The sequence below is a fragment of the Babylonia areolata genome, chromosome 6 (assembly GCF_041734735.1).
Source record: "Babylonia areolata isolate BAREFJ2019XMU chromosome 6, ASM4173473v1, whole genome shotgun sequence".
Classification (NCBI taxonomy): domain Eukaryota; kingdom Metazoa; phylum Mollusca; class Gastropoda; order Neogastropoda; family Buccinidae; genus Babylonia; species Babylonia areolata.
This window is the reverse complement of record NC_134881.1, coordinates 25033090-25048921: the sequence shown is the minus strand read 5'-3', so window position 1 is coordinate 25048921 and position 15832 is coordinate 25033090. Positions and strand designations below refer to the sequence as shown.

The 15832-nt window shown below is 37.6% G+C and overlaps 1 protein-coding gene across 2 annotated transcripts; it reads right to left on the bottom strand.

Moving 5' to 3' along the window:
- Positions 1–2085: 2085 nt before the first annotated feature.
- LOC143282861 (PEST proteolytic signal-containing nuclear protein-like) lies at positions 2086–15625 on the bottom strand. 2 transcript variants are annotated; one of them, XM_076588717.1, is made up of 6 exons: positions 15603–15625; positions 12536–12669; positions 9008–9283; positions 8276–8365; positions 7322–7374; positions 2086–4561 (listed from the first exon to the last, which is right to left on the bottom strand). In XM_076588717.1, the coding sequence occupies exons 1-6, from the start codon at positions 15613–15615 to the stop codon at positions 4447–4449; spliced, it is 681 nt and encodes a 226-aa protein (XP_076444832.1). In that variant the 5' UTR covers positions 15616–15625; the 3' UTR covers positions 2086–4446. The 2 variants fall into 2 exon arrangements, with proteins under 2 accessions (XP_076444832.1, XP_076444833.1); XM_076588718.1 differs by lacking the exon at positions 7322–7374.
- Between the last annotated feature and the right edge of the window lie 207 nt (positions 15626–15832).

Below are 15832 nucleotides of genomic sequence, written 5' to 3'. Positions count from 1 at the left end.
CATTTTTATCATTTTTTGTTCAAACAGGAACTTCTTTTGCTAAGCAAAGAAGTTATATTCATTTGCAAACGTTTTGGTGCAGATAGTAAAAAAGGGAAATTAATCTGTAATTAATGCTAGGGGACTTATTTGCTTTAAACTGATCTTTCTCATCTTAAACATTACATTTTGAAATTATACTCAATACATAAAAAGCTTGTGTGTTTTACTCTCAGTGTACAGGGCTTTCACTATGTTCATTAGCCCAAGTGGTCTTTTTCGGAAAATACTACTTTCTAGATCTGTTGGCTGAGCCCTGAAGGTCATGGGCAAAAATCAACTGCGTACACATATTTATACACATTCAAAGCGCGTGCTCATATTCTTCGCAAATGCAAACGACGCCATTTTGTTTCAAGTTGTTGACCTGCCTGTTCAATCCTATATTCAATCGACAATACACGATAACATGTGATGGAAAGTTGGAGAAGGAGACCGTTAAATATTTATTCAGAGAAAGATTTGTGAACGCCTCATCACTTACTGGACTATGCCCCAAAATGCCATAAAAATATCCACAGAATCAGTCGGAATTCACAGTTAAAAATTGTAAACCATGCGAGCTAATACCCTTGAATTGATGAAACGAAAAAATTTCCAGTCTTGACTTTTCTCAAAATGAAGTCCTTTTCACTTCATACGACGTTTAAAAGTACTTGTACTTGGCTCTAGTTTAACAAAATACTCAATTTTCATATCAACTTTAAAACTTTAAAACTAGAATGAACATAGAAGAGAAATTGAATTGACCGTGTCGTACTACATTCCCGGCGGGTGTAACTAAACTTGTACATTTATCTAGATCTAGAGAAAACGGCTAAATGTTGCAGCGTGATTGCGGCGATAGCCACGTCTCCTTTACCGCCCTTAAAGATTTTTTGAATGCCCAAGATACACCAAAATAATATGATTTAAACAGCGTTCTCACTGCGAATACCGGAATCGATTTATCACCCTTTAAAAAGGTATGTTCAGATATTAAATTTTAGAACGTCAGTTAAGGAGCCATGATAATGTAATGGGTAAGACAGTTTCTTCTCACCCGAACATGCGGGGTTTTTAACCCGAAGCTTTATAATAACAAATACAGAACACATTTTAACGATTAGATTTTTCTTTTTTTTTTTTTTTTTATAGTGTATCACAAGTGAGTCTTGAAGGCCTTGCCTCTCTTGTTTTTATTTTTTCCTGCGTGCAGTTTTTTTTTTATTTGTTTTTCCTATCGAAGTGGATTTTTCTACAGAATTTTGCCAGGAACAACCCTTTTGTTGCCGTGGGTTCTTTTACGTGTGCTAAGTGCATGCTGCACACGGGACCTCGGTTTATCATTCCATCCGAATGACTGGTATGCAGACCACCACTCAAGGTGTAGTGGAGGGGGAGAAAAATCAGCGGCTGAGCTGTGATTAGAATCAGCGCACTCAGATTCTCTCGCTTCCTAGGCGGATGCATTACCTCTAGGTCATCACTCCACATGCCATACTTGTGGTGAGTTCTGTCAACAAATTTGGTGAAGACAGATCCATGTGGACCGTTGGGTGGATGGGGGGTGTTGGGGAGTGGGGTGGAGGGGTTCGGGGAGGAGGCCTGAAGTGATGTCGCAGTAGCTCTCTCCACTCCAGGGAGGATGATCACTGGGTTTGTAACAAAGCAAGTATTGCCATCATTATAGGGCTCAGTAGGAAGCGTTCTGCACTTGCTGAAGCAGAACTGGACTACTGAAGTGACTCAGAAGTGCAGAGTCTCATCTGGCGTGTAGTCCCACGGCAACCCAATGTTGATAGCTCCCTGAGGACTGCTGGCACTGGGAAAGCGATAGACAAGCCTGGACAATACTGTTGTGTTGAAAATTCTTGACAAGTAACATGGGGCGGGGGAGTGGGGGTGAGGGGGTGTGGGGAGGGTAATGGTAATGCCACCTATACTGCACAAACAATGGGTCACTGCAAAGCAAGCAACAAAAAACATGGTTTTCCAGCTGTCATAACAAGCAGACATTTGCAGAGACACCCATCCCTTCATCACAAAGAAACACCCCAGACATACTCAGACCTCTTGACCTGTTTGTATATTCTATATTCTTTTGTCCAGTCAACAAGAACAGATATCATCCTTCATCTTCCTCATTGTCTGTAATCATTTACAGTGAAGATAACACATGCTTCAATGTTTTACAAAGTAAGAAACCAATGAAGGGAACATCTTCACAATAAAGCTCAACAACAATGTCGAAGAACAACCATCTCTTCCCAGTCACAACCACCCATATTCACCATTTGTATTTCTCTCTCTCTCTACCAAACTGTTTATGCATTTTCCTTCAACAACAAATAAGAATACATAAATTCTGGAACAAGTACACAAAAGATTATAAAAAAAAATAATAATAAAAAAACAAACTAAAAAACCCCCCAAGAAATGGGAGAAATAATATGTGATTATCATCTTAATGTGTGGCACCAGAAGCAGACAGTGAAGCACAGTCGACAGGCTGACTGGGTTTGTTTCAAGTCCCCACATCATATTCACAGGCACACCAGCAGACGGTATAAAGCGGTGTCTTTTTCTGTTCCCCCGACAGTCCTTAAAAATGTTGAGGAGTTCCAATATTAGACTTTAAATCCATTCAGACACAACTGATTTTCTTCATAAGTAGCAAATAACTGATGAAAGTTTATCAGACAGGAAATTCATCCAGACCTGGTGATTTTTTTTTTTTTTTTTTAATAGATTAGTAAATAAGTTAATAACACATTATTTAATACATATGTTCTTATTTTCAGCTGAAGATAATTCCATCACATTAAAAACAGTAGGGACTAGCTGTTTGAACTATATTTGTGCACTTCATACAGCATTCAGCAGAGACGATTGCTCTGTGTGGGTTGTGGCTTCAATTTCTGAATAATCACTGATTTCAAATATGAACATGAATGGAAAGTTAACTTACCTTTTATCTGAGGAATAAGGGAAGTAAACCAAGTTGGCGATAAGCATCTAACAGAACAACAATCTGATATTTAAGGAGTTCATTCCTATGCTCATAATTTTCCCTTTTGTTTATTTTTTCCTCAACTCAGTTAAATAAGAAAATAAAGGGCTACATCATAATGTATCCATTAAAAAAAATTTTTAAACCAAAAAAAAGAGAGAGAGAGAGAAAAAAAAGGCTAAATTAGGGCAGCTATTTATTGAGACATGGATTAAAAGAAACCCAATAAATCTGCTTGGGTTCCACGTACTGGGATTACAAACACAAAACAGTGCATTGAAAATGTTAAACACTATCCATCCCAAGTACCATGAATGTCTTAGAATTTCCTGTGGAAGAACTGTCTCAGCAAATGACACTCATAACAGGGCAGAAAAGGTGGAAAACTCTTCATCCCGGTTGAAATGAAAGAACAGAACGATGTTGACAGCAGCAGAATGTCAAGAGGTCCAAACAGTCTGAACTGCTAACTCCAGAATGAATCATACATTCCAAGCAGCAGGATTGGTTCCATACACTGCAGGCAGAGAGTGAGCAGGAGATATCAGAATCCACAGGTTGTAGCAAGGAAATCATGAATTCTTTAGGATTACATCATCGTACTGACGTCATGACACTTGATTCATCCTTTAGCAGTTGCAAAAACAGGACAAACACCTTCCTGAATGAAAATAAAAAGAAGAGAAAAAGAGAGGAGTGCAGTGGCTTAGAGACAGCCTTGAGAAACCATTTCAGAATTGATATGGTATACTGGAATGAATCTCATCCTCGAAAACTTTCTTTTTGTCTTTTCCTTTCTGTTTTTTTTTTTTTTTTTTTTAGTCATCCCACATCAACATCATCTTCATTACCACTGAAACTTTGCATTTTGCTGACAGCTTTGTGTTGGAATTTTCGAAACACCAGACAATAGCCATCACTTGAAAGGAATTAAATACACGTCCAATGATCCATTCATTTTTCTCATGACAGAAACATTATCAATGGATCAATAGAAGCACACGCATGTATGCATTATGCAATATCCAGATTCTGAATGTGGTCGTCAAAAAGAGCATCTTAGAAATCAACACTGCACATTACCAAGAATGTGGTAGGCAGGAACAGTATCCTAAAATTCAACAAACAAAAATTGCCAGAAATCACATGAAAGAAATAAATATTAAAGAATGAACACAAAAAAAAAGAAAAAGAAAAAAGACTTGTTACCATATAACTACCACCTTGAAATACACTTCGTTTTAGACACAGGAGTTGCAAAAGCTATGTCTCTCTTGTGTCCAGTGTAGAAATGTTTGAGAAAGTTGTGCACCAATGTGCAAACAGTTTTACACTGATGGCACCTCAGTATCCGCCACGTACAAAGTACCCAAGTAGGTTCTTGCATCAGCCAGCACTCACACACCCAAGTTCCTTCACTCTTTATCATCCCCCGTCTTTTGCAGTTCTCTTTCCATGATCTTCTGACGGTTGCAGAACCCAAGGCTGCCTTTGCCAAAGGAGTTGGGTCCTGCTGCAGTGGGGGTTTCTCTGCAAAAGAAGAGAACACAAAAACCTGACTGCAACTGTCAGAACAGCTTCCTGTAACTGGCTGCGCTATATCAACACAACAATACTGTTAAGGAGGAGGTGGGAACGTGTTAATATGTTCTACATGGGAAATGATTCAACTACAAATACTCAATACAAACATTCTGGAAATGACAATGTCTTTTTTGAGGGGGAAAGCAGGATGAAGGACAGGCACAGGCATCGTTTCTGACAGTACAATAAACATTGTGGAACATGCTAGCCAATTCCTACTACCTATTTCTCCCCATCTCTTTCTCTTTCCCCCCCCCAACTTCTCTCTCAAACGTGGGGCAGGACTGTCAAAAAGCAACAACAAACCAAATCCCCACAAATGTTGCATTACTCAAGCAATCAAGCCAATCTATCTTATCTGTGAGTCTGACATGAAGCCTTGTTGTGGTTACTTTAGTGCTGAATTGCTTGCTGGTTGCTTTTGAGTTTCCAGACACTTATGTTTTATTGGTTGTTAAAAAAAAAAGAAGAAAAAAAAGAAAGAAAATAAACGGCTTACTCAGTTACTTTTCATAAACCATTATGGCCCAAATCTGTCTTCACAAGAAAAAAGGAGTTTAAATTTTCAATGCACGTGAAATCAGTACACAAAAACACCTGTAATAAATGACAAACTGCTTACTCAGTGATTTTTCATAAACCAGTATGGTCCAAACCTGTCTTCACATGAAAAAAGGGTTTTGATTTTCAATGCACATGAACCCAGTACACAAAAAACACCAGCAAAGCAATCAGACAGCAGTTCCATCAAATGGAGGTCTGTGGATCCCTCACATGTGAAAAATCACACACACAAAGCATCACATCAGAACACCACATTGAGAGAAGACTGAAAGCTCCAGTAATGCAACTTTACACAGATTTATACTGAGGCGTCTAATTTCAACCTTCTGAATATGAATAACACACTTGGGAAGCAGCCTACTGAAAAGACAGATATATATTCCTTTCCTTAAATACAAACTTGCTTGGGATGAAACAGAGCATAATGCAATATTTCGACACAAGAGGCAATGTTCTTTTCATAATAATAAACAATGGTCTTTTCTGAAAGCCTGGAGGATGGGTGTAAGCAGCAGCATCTACACTATTACTTCAATGGAGGTTTTACTGCACTTTTTGACTCACTTGTGTAAACAAAGTGAGTTTATGTTTTAACCCGGTGTTTGGTTGTCTGTGTGTGTGTGTGTCTGTGTGTCCGTGGTAAACTTTAACATTGACATTTTCTCTGCAAATACTTTGTCAGTTGACACCAAATTAGGCATAAAAATAGGAAAAATTCAGTTCTTTCCAGTCATCTTGTTTAAAACAATATTGCACCTATGGGATGGGCACAAAAAAATAAAAAATGAAGCCTAATTATATGCAAACTGCATTTACTGTTATTTTTATATTTTTTGTATTCTCTAAACTTGGCACTTTGACCTCTTATTCTGACACAACAACAAGAGCAGTCATTATTATCATTTTTTGTTCAAACAGGAACTTCTTTTGCTAAGCATGGAAGTTTTATTTATTTTGCAAACGTTTTGGTGCTGATAGTAAAAAAGGGAAATTACTCTGTAATTAATGCTAGGGGACTTAATTCGAATCTGGTTAGGATTTTTTTTTTCTTTTTTTTTTTAACGCAAAGCTTTATAATAACAAATACAGAACACATTTTAACGATTAGATTTTTTTTTTTTTTAAGTGTATCACAAGTGAGTCTTGAAGGCCTTGCCTCTCTTGTTTTTTATGTCCCTAAGGAGGTGGGCAAAAAAAAATGTATGTCACAAGAAATAAAAAACATCCCTCTCTTACTAGTCTTAGTCTGTTATACTGCAATTTCCAGCCCCTATAGTGCATACAGTGGATGCCTTTTTTCTCTCTCTTTTCTTTTTAAAAAGATTTGAACAAGCATAAGCTGCACACCTCCCAAACACTGGCAACTGTCTTCTAGAGTCTGGATGTTGCTTTCCAAGAAGTGACATCATCTTGGTGGTATATGTAAATCTGCAGACAGCAGTGACAGAATTATCAAGTCTGGCCCGAGCTAGAAGAGTAGTTTTGAAGTTGGATCAAAGCCGAATATTGGAGGAAGAAAGAAAAAAGCTCATACTTCTCCTAATTAAAAAATTTGAGTATGAACAAGTTTTTTTGTTGTTGTTTTTTCTAACATGACTGATTGCAAGAATCAGACTCATACAAAAATAAACCATATATATATATATATAAATGCACTTCACAGGCCAGAAATCACAGTATTTTTCTGAGACATCTCAGAGCCCACAGCAGGTGAATACAGGCAAAAAGGTAATATTGTAGGGGGAAGACAGGAAGTAATAAAGGCAGTGTTTCCCTGCTGTCAGCTACAAAATGGTGATGACAGATGGTCAGATGGAAAAGTCTCTATGACTAAGATTTTTTTTCTTCATTGGACTATCACTATCTGTCAGTGGGGACACACACCCATACATTTTAGGAGGCCTGAAGAGATCTGGCATGACATTCATGATGAAATCACAATCTGTGATGGGAGGAAAATTGTTTGGGATGACCCACTGCCCCAGTGAGTTCATACCATTACTCCCAAACACAATGACTGGCAGTATCTGCCTTAAATGTACTCTCCATTCACTGTATTGAGCAGTGAATGCTCAAAGAGTTCGACACTTGGAACCAGATTACTAGTCGCTTGTTTTACGAGGATGCTTCTGCTTTCTTCACCTTCCAATATTCCGCATGCGCATCCGTGCCTCTGCTGGCATCTCTTCTTCACTCTGCAATATAGCATCTCCAACATCAGATGGTTTGGAACTGTATAGTCCCTACAATTACCCAAACCCTATCATCCATCAACTTAAAAAAAAGATGTGTATATATATATATCGCTGCTAACTTTACAGTCTACCCAGATTTTCTTATGCAATCTACCATTTCTTTATCACAGTTACACCCCAAAGGTCCCTTCACTTCAACTTATGAAAATGTCTTTTGGCGTTCGCCTCTCTCTCTCTCTCTCCATGTCTTTACGTTTTTCTCAAAACATTCTTCATTTTACATGGTTGTTTTGAGTATTCTCTCTTAAATGTAACCATAGAAAACATGGATCCAGTCCTATCGCCTTTCCTGAGCACTCATTTCTGTGGATGTATCAAGATATTAAATTCACTTTAACTAGGTCTTCAATAGCAAGCCATGAAAATGTTTCAATGTATCTTATACAAAAAACAAAGTACTGTTAATTTCCCACAAAAGTGTTTTTACACAGGAACACCCATATATATGAAGACAATGGCATACACACACTCATACACACTCATGTGCACACACATATGCATACCAAAAAACATGACCTGCCATAAATTACACAAACCCAACAATTATTTTTAAAATGATGGTAAAATCAAATGAAGGAAAGCATCTAGATAAGAAGGTAAAATCAAACAGCCAGAATACACAAAAGCATTCAAATACTTTAACAGCAAATATGAAACAGGTGAAACATGTACTAAATCATCATGAGTAAAATTAGGGAAAAAAAATAGTTTGGTGCAAAAAACCCCAACCTGGAACCTTTTTTGTCCTAAGATTTGGTGTTTTACAAAATCTAGATGCGCAAATTTTCTAAAGCATTTTCAACCTGCCATGCAAAGAACAAACCTCTGACTGTGAACCCACCTCATCACTATCGTCTCCAAATGCCTTGGCCACAGCAGAGCTTTTCTTTACTGATGATGCAGCAGGAACTTCTTTAGCTTTGGTCTTGGTCTGCCATCAAGACATTTGTTTAGTGACAGTTCTTTGTGTTTCAGCATGATTTGCAAGTCTGTGTAACACAATGTTTCAACCAATGTTATTTGTGATATGTGTGTGTGTGTGTGTGTGTGTGTGTGTGTGTGTGTGTGTGTGTGTGTGTTTGTGTGTGTGTGTGTGTTCAAGCACCCGTGTACACCAATATGTAGATGTAAGTATGTATATGATGCGCACACGTGCGCACATGTGTGTGTGTATGTGTACAATACCACGTGCACGTGTGTGTGTGTGTGTGTGTGTGTATATATACCAGTGCTTGTGTGCACTTGTGTAAGTGTAGTATGTATGTGCATACATGCCCAGTGTGTTTCTGAGTCTGCGTGTGTGTATCACTGTATGTGATGTGACTGTGTTTGAAATATAATCATGCATGTAAATGTGCAGTTCAGGTCCTCCTTGTTAATCATGTTGTTGTAAACTATGTTGTCTTACCCATGTATGGGACAGTGGGTTTTAGCTATAGTTTTTTTAATTAAAAATCAAATTACCTGTGTATGTAAAACACAAGCCAAAAAAAAAAAAATCTAAAATAAACTCACAGAAGAAACAAACAATCTCTTCTTCCTTTTCAATTTTTAATAAAACAAAGCAACTCACCTGTGATGATAAATTCATTTTGATGGGAGCTGCTTTGGGCTTTGCGCCAACAGATCCAAAGGACATTTCAATCTTTTTCGGTGCCCCTGACATCACACTACTTTTAGAAAGAAGCTGGTGTGCTGGTGGTCCTTCCGCTTTGCTTACTCCACCCCCTTCACCTTTAGCACCAAAAGACATGCTGAATTTTTTCTTTTCTACAGGTTCCCTGCAACTCCCCTCAGAATCCACGCACACGTAATGCCGCTTCCCAGAGACAGAGCTTTGCTGGGTCGTCTGGAAAACAAGGCACAAATTTTGCTGAGTGCAATGCTGTCATTTAGACAAGATCTGTTCCACTAGTGATATCCTGAAATCTTTCAGATAATGCACTTTATAGCCATACACATACAAGTGCACAAGCATACATAAACACAATCCTGTTAAGTGTTCCAAATGGAGAAGTTTCTAAAGTTAGAGTGTATGAAATCAACAAACAGTTTTTTTGCTACTTTTTTTTTTTAATCTCGGGAGTAGGATATGTTAGAAAATCACTCCCCAGCACCAAATATTTTTGATACAATTTGGTTTGCATCAGAACAAACAGTGGACTTGTTCACTTTAACTCGGTTAAAGTCGCCAATGGCAGCGAAAGAGTTAAAGAAGGCTGATAGGTTTACATTAGTATTCTGAAAATCTTGAATGCCTGCATTTTAATAACTTCTAATTCTTCTTGATTTTAGCGATGGGTGTTTCATACACCAGCCTATCTTTAAAAGATTTTTTTTTTTTTTTGGTTATCAACTTGGTTGCTCGTCTCTGCACCATCTCAATCATAACAGCCTGCCTTTTCATATGGGGATAACAAACAATATCATATTCTAAATGTGGTCTAATTAGCCTCATGTACAACCTATAAAATATGTTTTACTGTCTTTGAAACGAGCTGTTTTTTTTACCTTACTATATAATATAAAGTTTTCACAAAACTGTTCCTTCAGTGCTGTCAGTGACAGTCATTCCATCTTAGTCTCTATGAAAAATTGAGGGTTTTTTTTTTTGTTTGTTTGTTCGTTCGCTTCTTGTTTTTTAAACCAGTGTACCTCACTTTACATTTTGCACAATTGAGATACAAATTTCAAGAATCTTGAGTGTGAATCAAAGCATCTGATTTCTTCTGCATTATTATTTTTTTATTGTTAAAATGTTAAATGAATAAGAAAAGCTCTGCTGTATACTGTATATTGTGTTTGACAGTTAAACTGGGGGTGGGGGCTGGGGTGGCATGGCAAAGGAAACCTTTGCTATCACTGTATCAGGGCCAGTTTGTCACAAGTTCAGAGACAATAATGGAACAGGCAGCTTGGGAGAGAAGCATGAGAGTACTGACTGCCCACTTATCAAAAATAGCTGTGTTAACATGGTCAGTTTTTCTTCTGTTTTGATGACTGCTGGTAGAAGCGTTTGTCCTTGTATTGGCCCACAGCCATCAGATCAGAGGGGCGAAGAAGATATAATAATGTTTGCAATCATGTTCCACCTCAAGGGAGAGCAGCCTTCAAGATCCACTCACACCAACAGGGTCTGGGAATATGAAGCTTAGCCCAGAACCTGCAGAGCATTCTACACACGAGTGAAATCCCTGCCTCTTGTTCATCAGTGACACACCCAGCACCTTGTGGGGTGGAGGAACCTGTTGGTGTGTGGCTCTGTTGTTTTTTTGTGTGTATTTTTTGTTGCCCCGTCATCTGCAGTTTCAGTGACATTACTCCCACACTGCACATTCCGAGTGCCACATACACAGCCACACCTGAGTTCATCTGTCGCAGTCCCAGCATCAGTAGTACACAGGGAACCATCGACGTTAGGTCGCAACAAGGCCTCATACCAGAGGAGATCCTGCACTGCCGGTGAGTCACTTCGGTGGTGTTCAGTAGTGCCTGTTCTGATTTAACAAACTTTGGACACCACCTACTAAACCCCCTACTGATGACAATAATGGATTATGTTGTGAAGCCAGACTGAGTGAGTGCCCCACCCCCACCCCCAGCAACAGCCCCCCATGGACCTGCCAACACTGAAGACCTTGACAAGACTCACCCCAAGCACATTAGTAGAGGGGTATCAAAACTGAGGTCATCATGAGAGCAGGGCATGAAAGGACACAAAATCTGGGACTTTTTAAAAATTGATGATGCAGGAGGAGGGAGCTGACGATGATGATAATGATGATGCTGCTATAGAGGTCCATTTTGGTTTGGAACTACATGACTGTGAGCTGTGGCTCAGTTTGTTTTGCAACCCATTGATTTGTGTGCCTGAGATACCAAAATGAAGACTTGTGTGGGCTGCCGGTGGAACCACTACAGGTCAAAGATGATTAATATGTTCCATAGTAAGTCAGCAATCAGTCCCACTGACACATGTAAGACAGGTCAATTACACATCAACTGGCAGAAAAATAGATCAAAATAAGACAATCTCACTTTAGATCATTGTTCAGTGACAATGCAGACAGAGGATATTCAAAATCTTAATAATTTTGACACAAGCCTGCTTGCATATAACCAATAAAAACAAAGGCAAGGCCTTCATGACTCACTTGTGATACAGTTTTTAAAAAATCCATGTTTTTATGTATTGAGTATAATGCATTTACTGTTATATTTATATTTTTTGTATTCTCTAAACTTGGCACTTTGATCTGATATTCGACCCAACAAAGGATCTGTCATTATTATCATTTTTTGTTCAAACAGGAACTTCTTTTGCTAAGCATGGAAGTTTTATTTATTGCAAACGCTTTGGTGTAGATAGCAGAACAAGGGAAATTACTCTGCTGGGGAACTTAGTTTGCTTTAAACTGATCTTTCTCATCTTAAACATTACATTTTGAAATTATACTCAATACATAAAAAGCTTGGATTTTTTTTTTTAAGTGCATCACAAGTGAGTCTTGAAGGCCTTGCCTCTCGTTTCAAAATGGTAATGTTTAAGATGAGAAAGATCAGTTTAAAGCAAATTAACTCCACTAGCATTACAGAGTAATTTCCCCTTTTTACTATCTGCACCAAAACGTTTGCAAAATAAATAAAAATTCCATGCTTAGCAAAAGAAGTTCCTGTTAGAACAAAAAATGATAATAATGACTGCTCTAGCTGTTGGGTCAGAATATCAGATCAAAGTGCCAAGTTTAGAGAATACAAAAAATATAAATATAACAGTAAATGCAGTTTGCATATAATTAGGCTTCATTCTTTATTTTTTTGTGCCAATCCCAGAAGCGCAATATTGTTTTAAACAAGATGACTGGAAAGAACTGGATTTTTCCTATTTTTATGCCAAATTTGGTGTCAACTGACAAAGTAGTTGCAGAGAAAATGTCAATGTTAAAGTTTACCACGGACACACAGACACACACACACACACACACACAGACAACCGAACACCGGGTTAAAACATAGACTCACTTTGTTTACACAAGTGAGTCAAAAAATGGGGGGGGAAATATATCAATGAACAAAACAAACCATGCTACATGTCACTGACCTCACTTTCACAGGAGGGAGGTGATGTTTGGCCAGATCCTGACTCATCATCATCATCATCATAGGCCCAACCATCCAAGTACTGTTCTGATACCAGAGACTTCACTTGTGTGTCAGCCATGGTCACATGCCCTTCTGTGTATACATAATATAACATCAGTAAATAAGTATAATTATCACTGAGTAATGACAGAGGGAGAGAATGAGCAATGCATGCTCACACATTGCAAATACAAACATGCATAAAGTTCACACTATAAAAACAGGCGCATTAAACAGTTTCAAACTGCTGTTCCTCTGCCAATTTATGATCTGTTCTAAATCAGTAAATGTATAATTTCAATAACTTCACATGAAAATCAAAACAACTTGGAACTCAATGTATCAAAAACAAAATTAATTTTAAATTTCAGGAAGACCAGATCTGACCCATTACCACTTGTCATTAAAGACAAGCAAGTAGAGATCATCAGCGAAGCTAAATTTCTCAGACTGATCATTTCTAACAATTTGAAATGGGAGAAAATATGGAAAAAAATTCTTAAGAAAGCACAACAGCACCTTACTTTCTTCAGCGCCTCAAAAAGTTCAGAATTAAAAAAGAAATCATGGTTGATTTCTTCCGAGCAGTCATTGAAAATGTGCTAACCTTCGCTATTACTGTTTGATACGGAAACATTTCCAAGGCAGAAGTTGCAGCCTTTAAGTTTAACAGAATCGTAAAAACTGCCACCAAGATTATTGGGGCTGATCTAATTTCTCTAGAAAAAGTAGAAGACATATATTATAAGTGGCTACTCAAAAAAGCAAAATCAATCAGCCAGGAGGAATCACATCCAGCTTTTGGGATTTTCGAGATGCTCCCCTCTGGTCAACAGTACAGAGGTATAAGGATGAAAACCAATCGCTTCGCCAATAGCTTTTTCCCCAAAGCAGTCAATGCCCTGTCTCTCAAGCAAATCCAGTATGATAAATAGAACTGTGCAATCAACAATTGTCTACCTGAATATCTAGTCATCAGCCCCATCTACATGTAATATGTGGCTTCTGTTCAAACGTGTGTGTGTGTGTGAGAGAGAGAGAGAGAGAGTGTGTGTGTGTACGCCCGCACGTGCATGTGTGTGTGTGTGTGTGTAGTGCGTGCATGTATGAGTATGTACAAGTTTTTATATTGATATGCACTTGTATGTATCCCAATTTCTACTGTATCTGTGTGTGTGTATGATTTTTTATTTATGTTTGTACCTTGTTAAGTTGTTATGTACTATCCCCCAAATATTCCTTGTGACACTGGTACACTTGGTAATAAAGATATACTCTATTCTATTCGTATCAGTTTAGACATGATGAACACAAATGTAAACAAACACATGCACACAAAAGATACATGTAAAAACACAAATTCATGATTTCAATAATCTGATGAAGATCAGTATCAATTTCAACATGTTTTCAAATATAAACACACACATACACACAGACACATGTCCACACACACACACACACAGTGACACACACACACACACACACACACACACACACACACACATACTTCACAATGTAGGGCAAGGTAGTATTTGGATTAGCCAATCAAATTCAATTAATCAATAACAATAGCCTTTACATCAAGATTAAAAAGGGGATAAAATGTTTTGGGGAACATTTTAGATGGGCTGAATACAGCTGACTATACTTCTTTAACAGATTTAAAAGCAATGTTTATCAGTACATAATTATCTATTTGTTCCTGCAAACAAACATTAAAAACAAGCTCTTTGTAAACCGAGACTAAATGCACATGACTTTAAATAAATATTGAACAGGAAAGATTGCAAATATTCCAAAAGAAAATAAAGGTAATTTGTTAAAGTTGAAACAGCTTAATTACATTCCCTATCATGTTATATTGTTTTATTTATGACTTGCAAAACAGCCCATGTTTGGATACCTACTCAGCTACCAAATATGATCAAACCAAAGACACTGGACATTAATCTGAAAACAAGTTATTTATTAAATTGCAATGATTTTCAAAAATCATTTGCAAAATACACATGTATGTACTTGATTCCAAGAATCTCAGATGATCATTTCTTTTGTTGTATCCAAAGTATCAATCTTTTTGGGTTTCAACTTTCATGACAAATGAAAAGTCACATACATGCTCACACAAACGCAACAACTGCACATTCTTAAAGATCTCAGTCAATGTGGACATGCGCAGAAATGTAAACACACATGTGTGTATATCACTTTATTAATACATATATGCATTATCTCTTTTTCACACATATATATATATAAATTTCATACACTATTTCCATTGAATCAAAAACTGTGATTTTGCATTGAAAATTTAACACTAGGCTATAGACAATTCAACTGGGTATTTACACTTGCTTCAGCTTAATTGTGATCTGTTTTCAGTATTTAAATAGTATAAAAATAAGAATTCTGTGAAATTCAAGACAACGTTATTTTTAGGGCATAAAACAGCTGGCAGTGTTTCAAACTTTTTAACTTTACAAATTATGTTTATACTGCCTTTGGAAAGAGTTGGTTGTTCGCTTCTTGTGATAAAAATCGCTAAAACCACCTGACACATTGTCATTAAATGGATCTATCGTTAGATCTTAATGTTCTACCACCTGGTACTTGCTGATGCGTCCTCGGAATACTTGTCTCGTTTTCAGTTAAATTATGTCTGTTTTCATGCATGGTTTTGAGCAGTTTCAGTGTCGGCTTACGGTTTTTCCAAATTCGCTTTGGCTGCTTGCGGGTCCCGATAGAAAACCGGTAACTTAAATTAATTGCAACAGTTCGCCAATAATAATGGTTAACTATTTAAACATCCCCGACTCGTCTTCACTCACTCACCGACCGCCTTCTGCTTTCTTAGACTATCAGAACTATACACCAAATTCTAGCAGCCTGGGTTTAGTTCATGTTCACACTACATGACAGCCACACACTGTTTACCAGAAAAAAATCGACCCAATAGCCAACTGAAAACATAGCAGACAATACATTCAACAGTGATTATTCAATGCTATGTGGCTGTTTATTACCTTTGTCCGCCATCTTTTATAAGGGAAATAACTTACAGATTAATGTGCGATTGTTCCAACTACAGAAGAACCCCCCTACCAAATTTATCGGGCGGGCAGTTCTCAGTGACGTATGCACAAAATATTTAATTTCCAGAAAGGTTGTCCGGGAAAGATTGGGCGTGCGCAGAATTTGTAACCACTTGTTCACCAACTCATCACCTCGTAGAGTCCAGTGAGCTTTTGAAGCA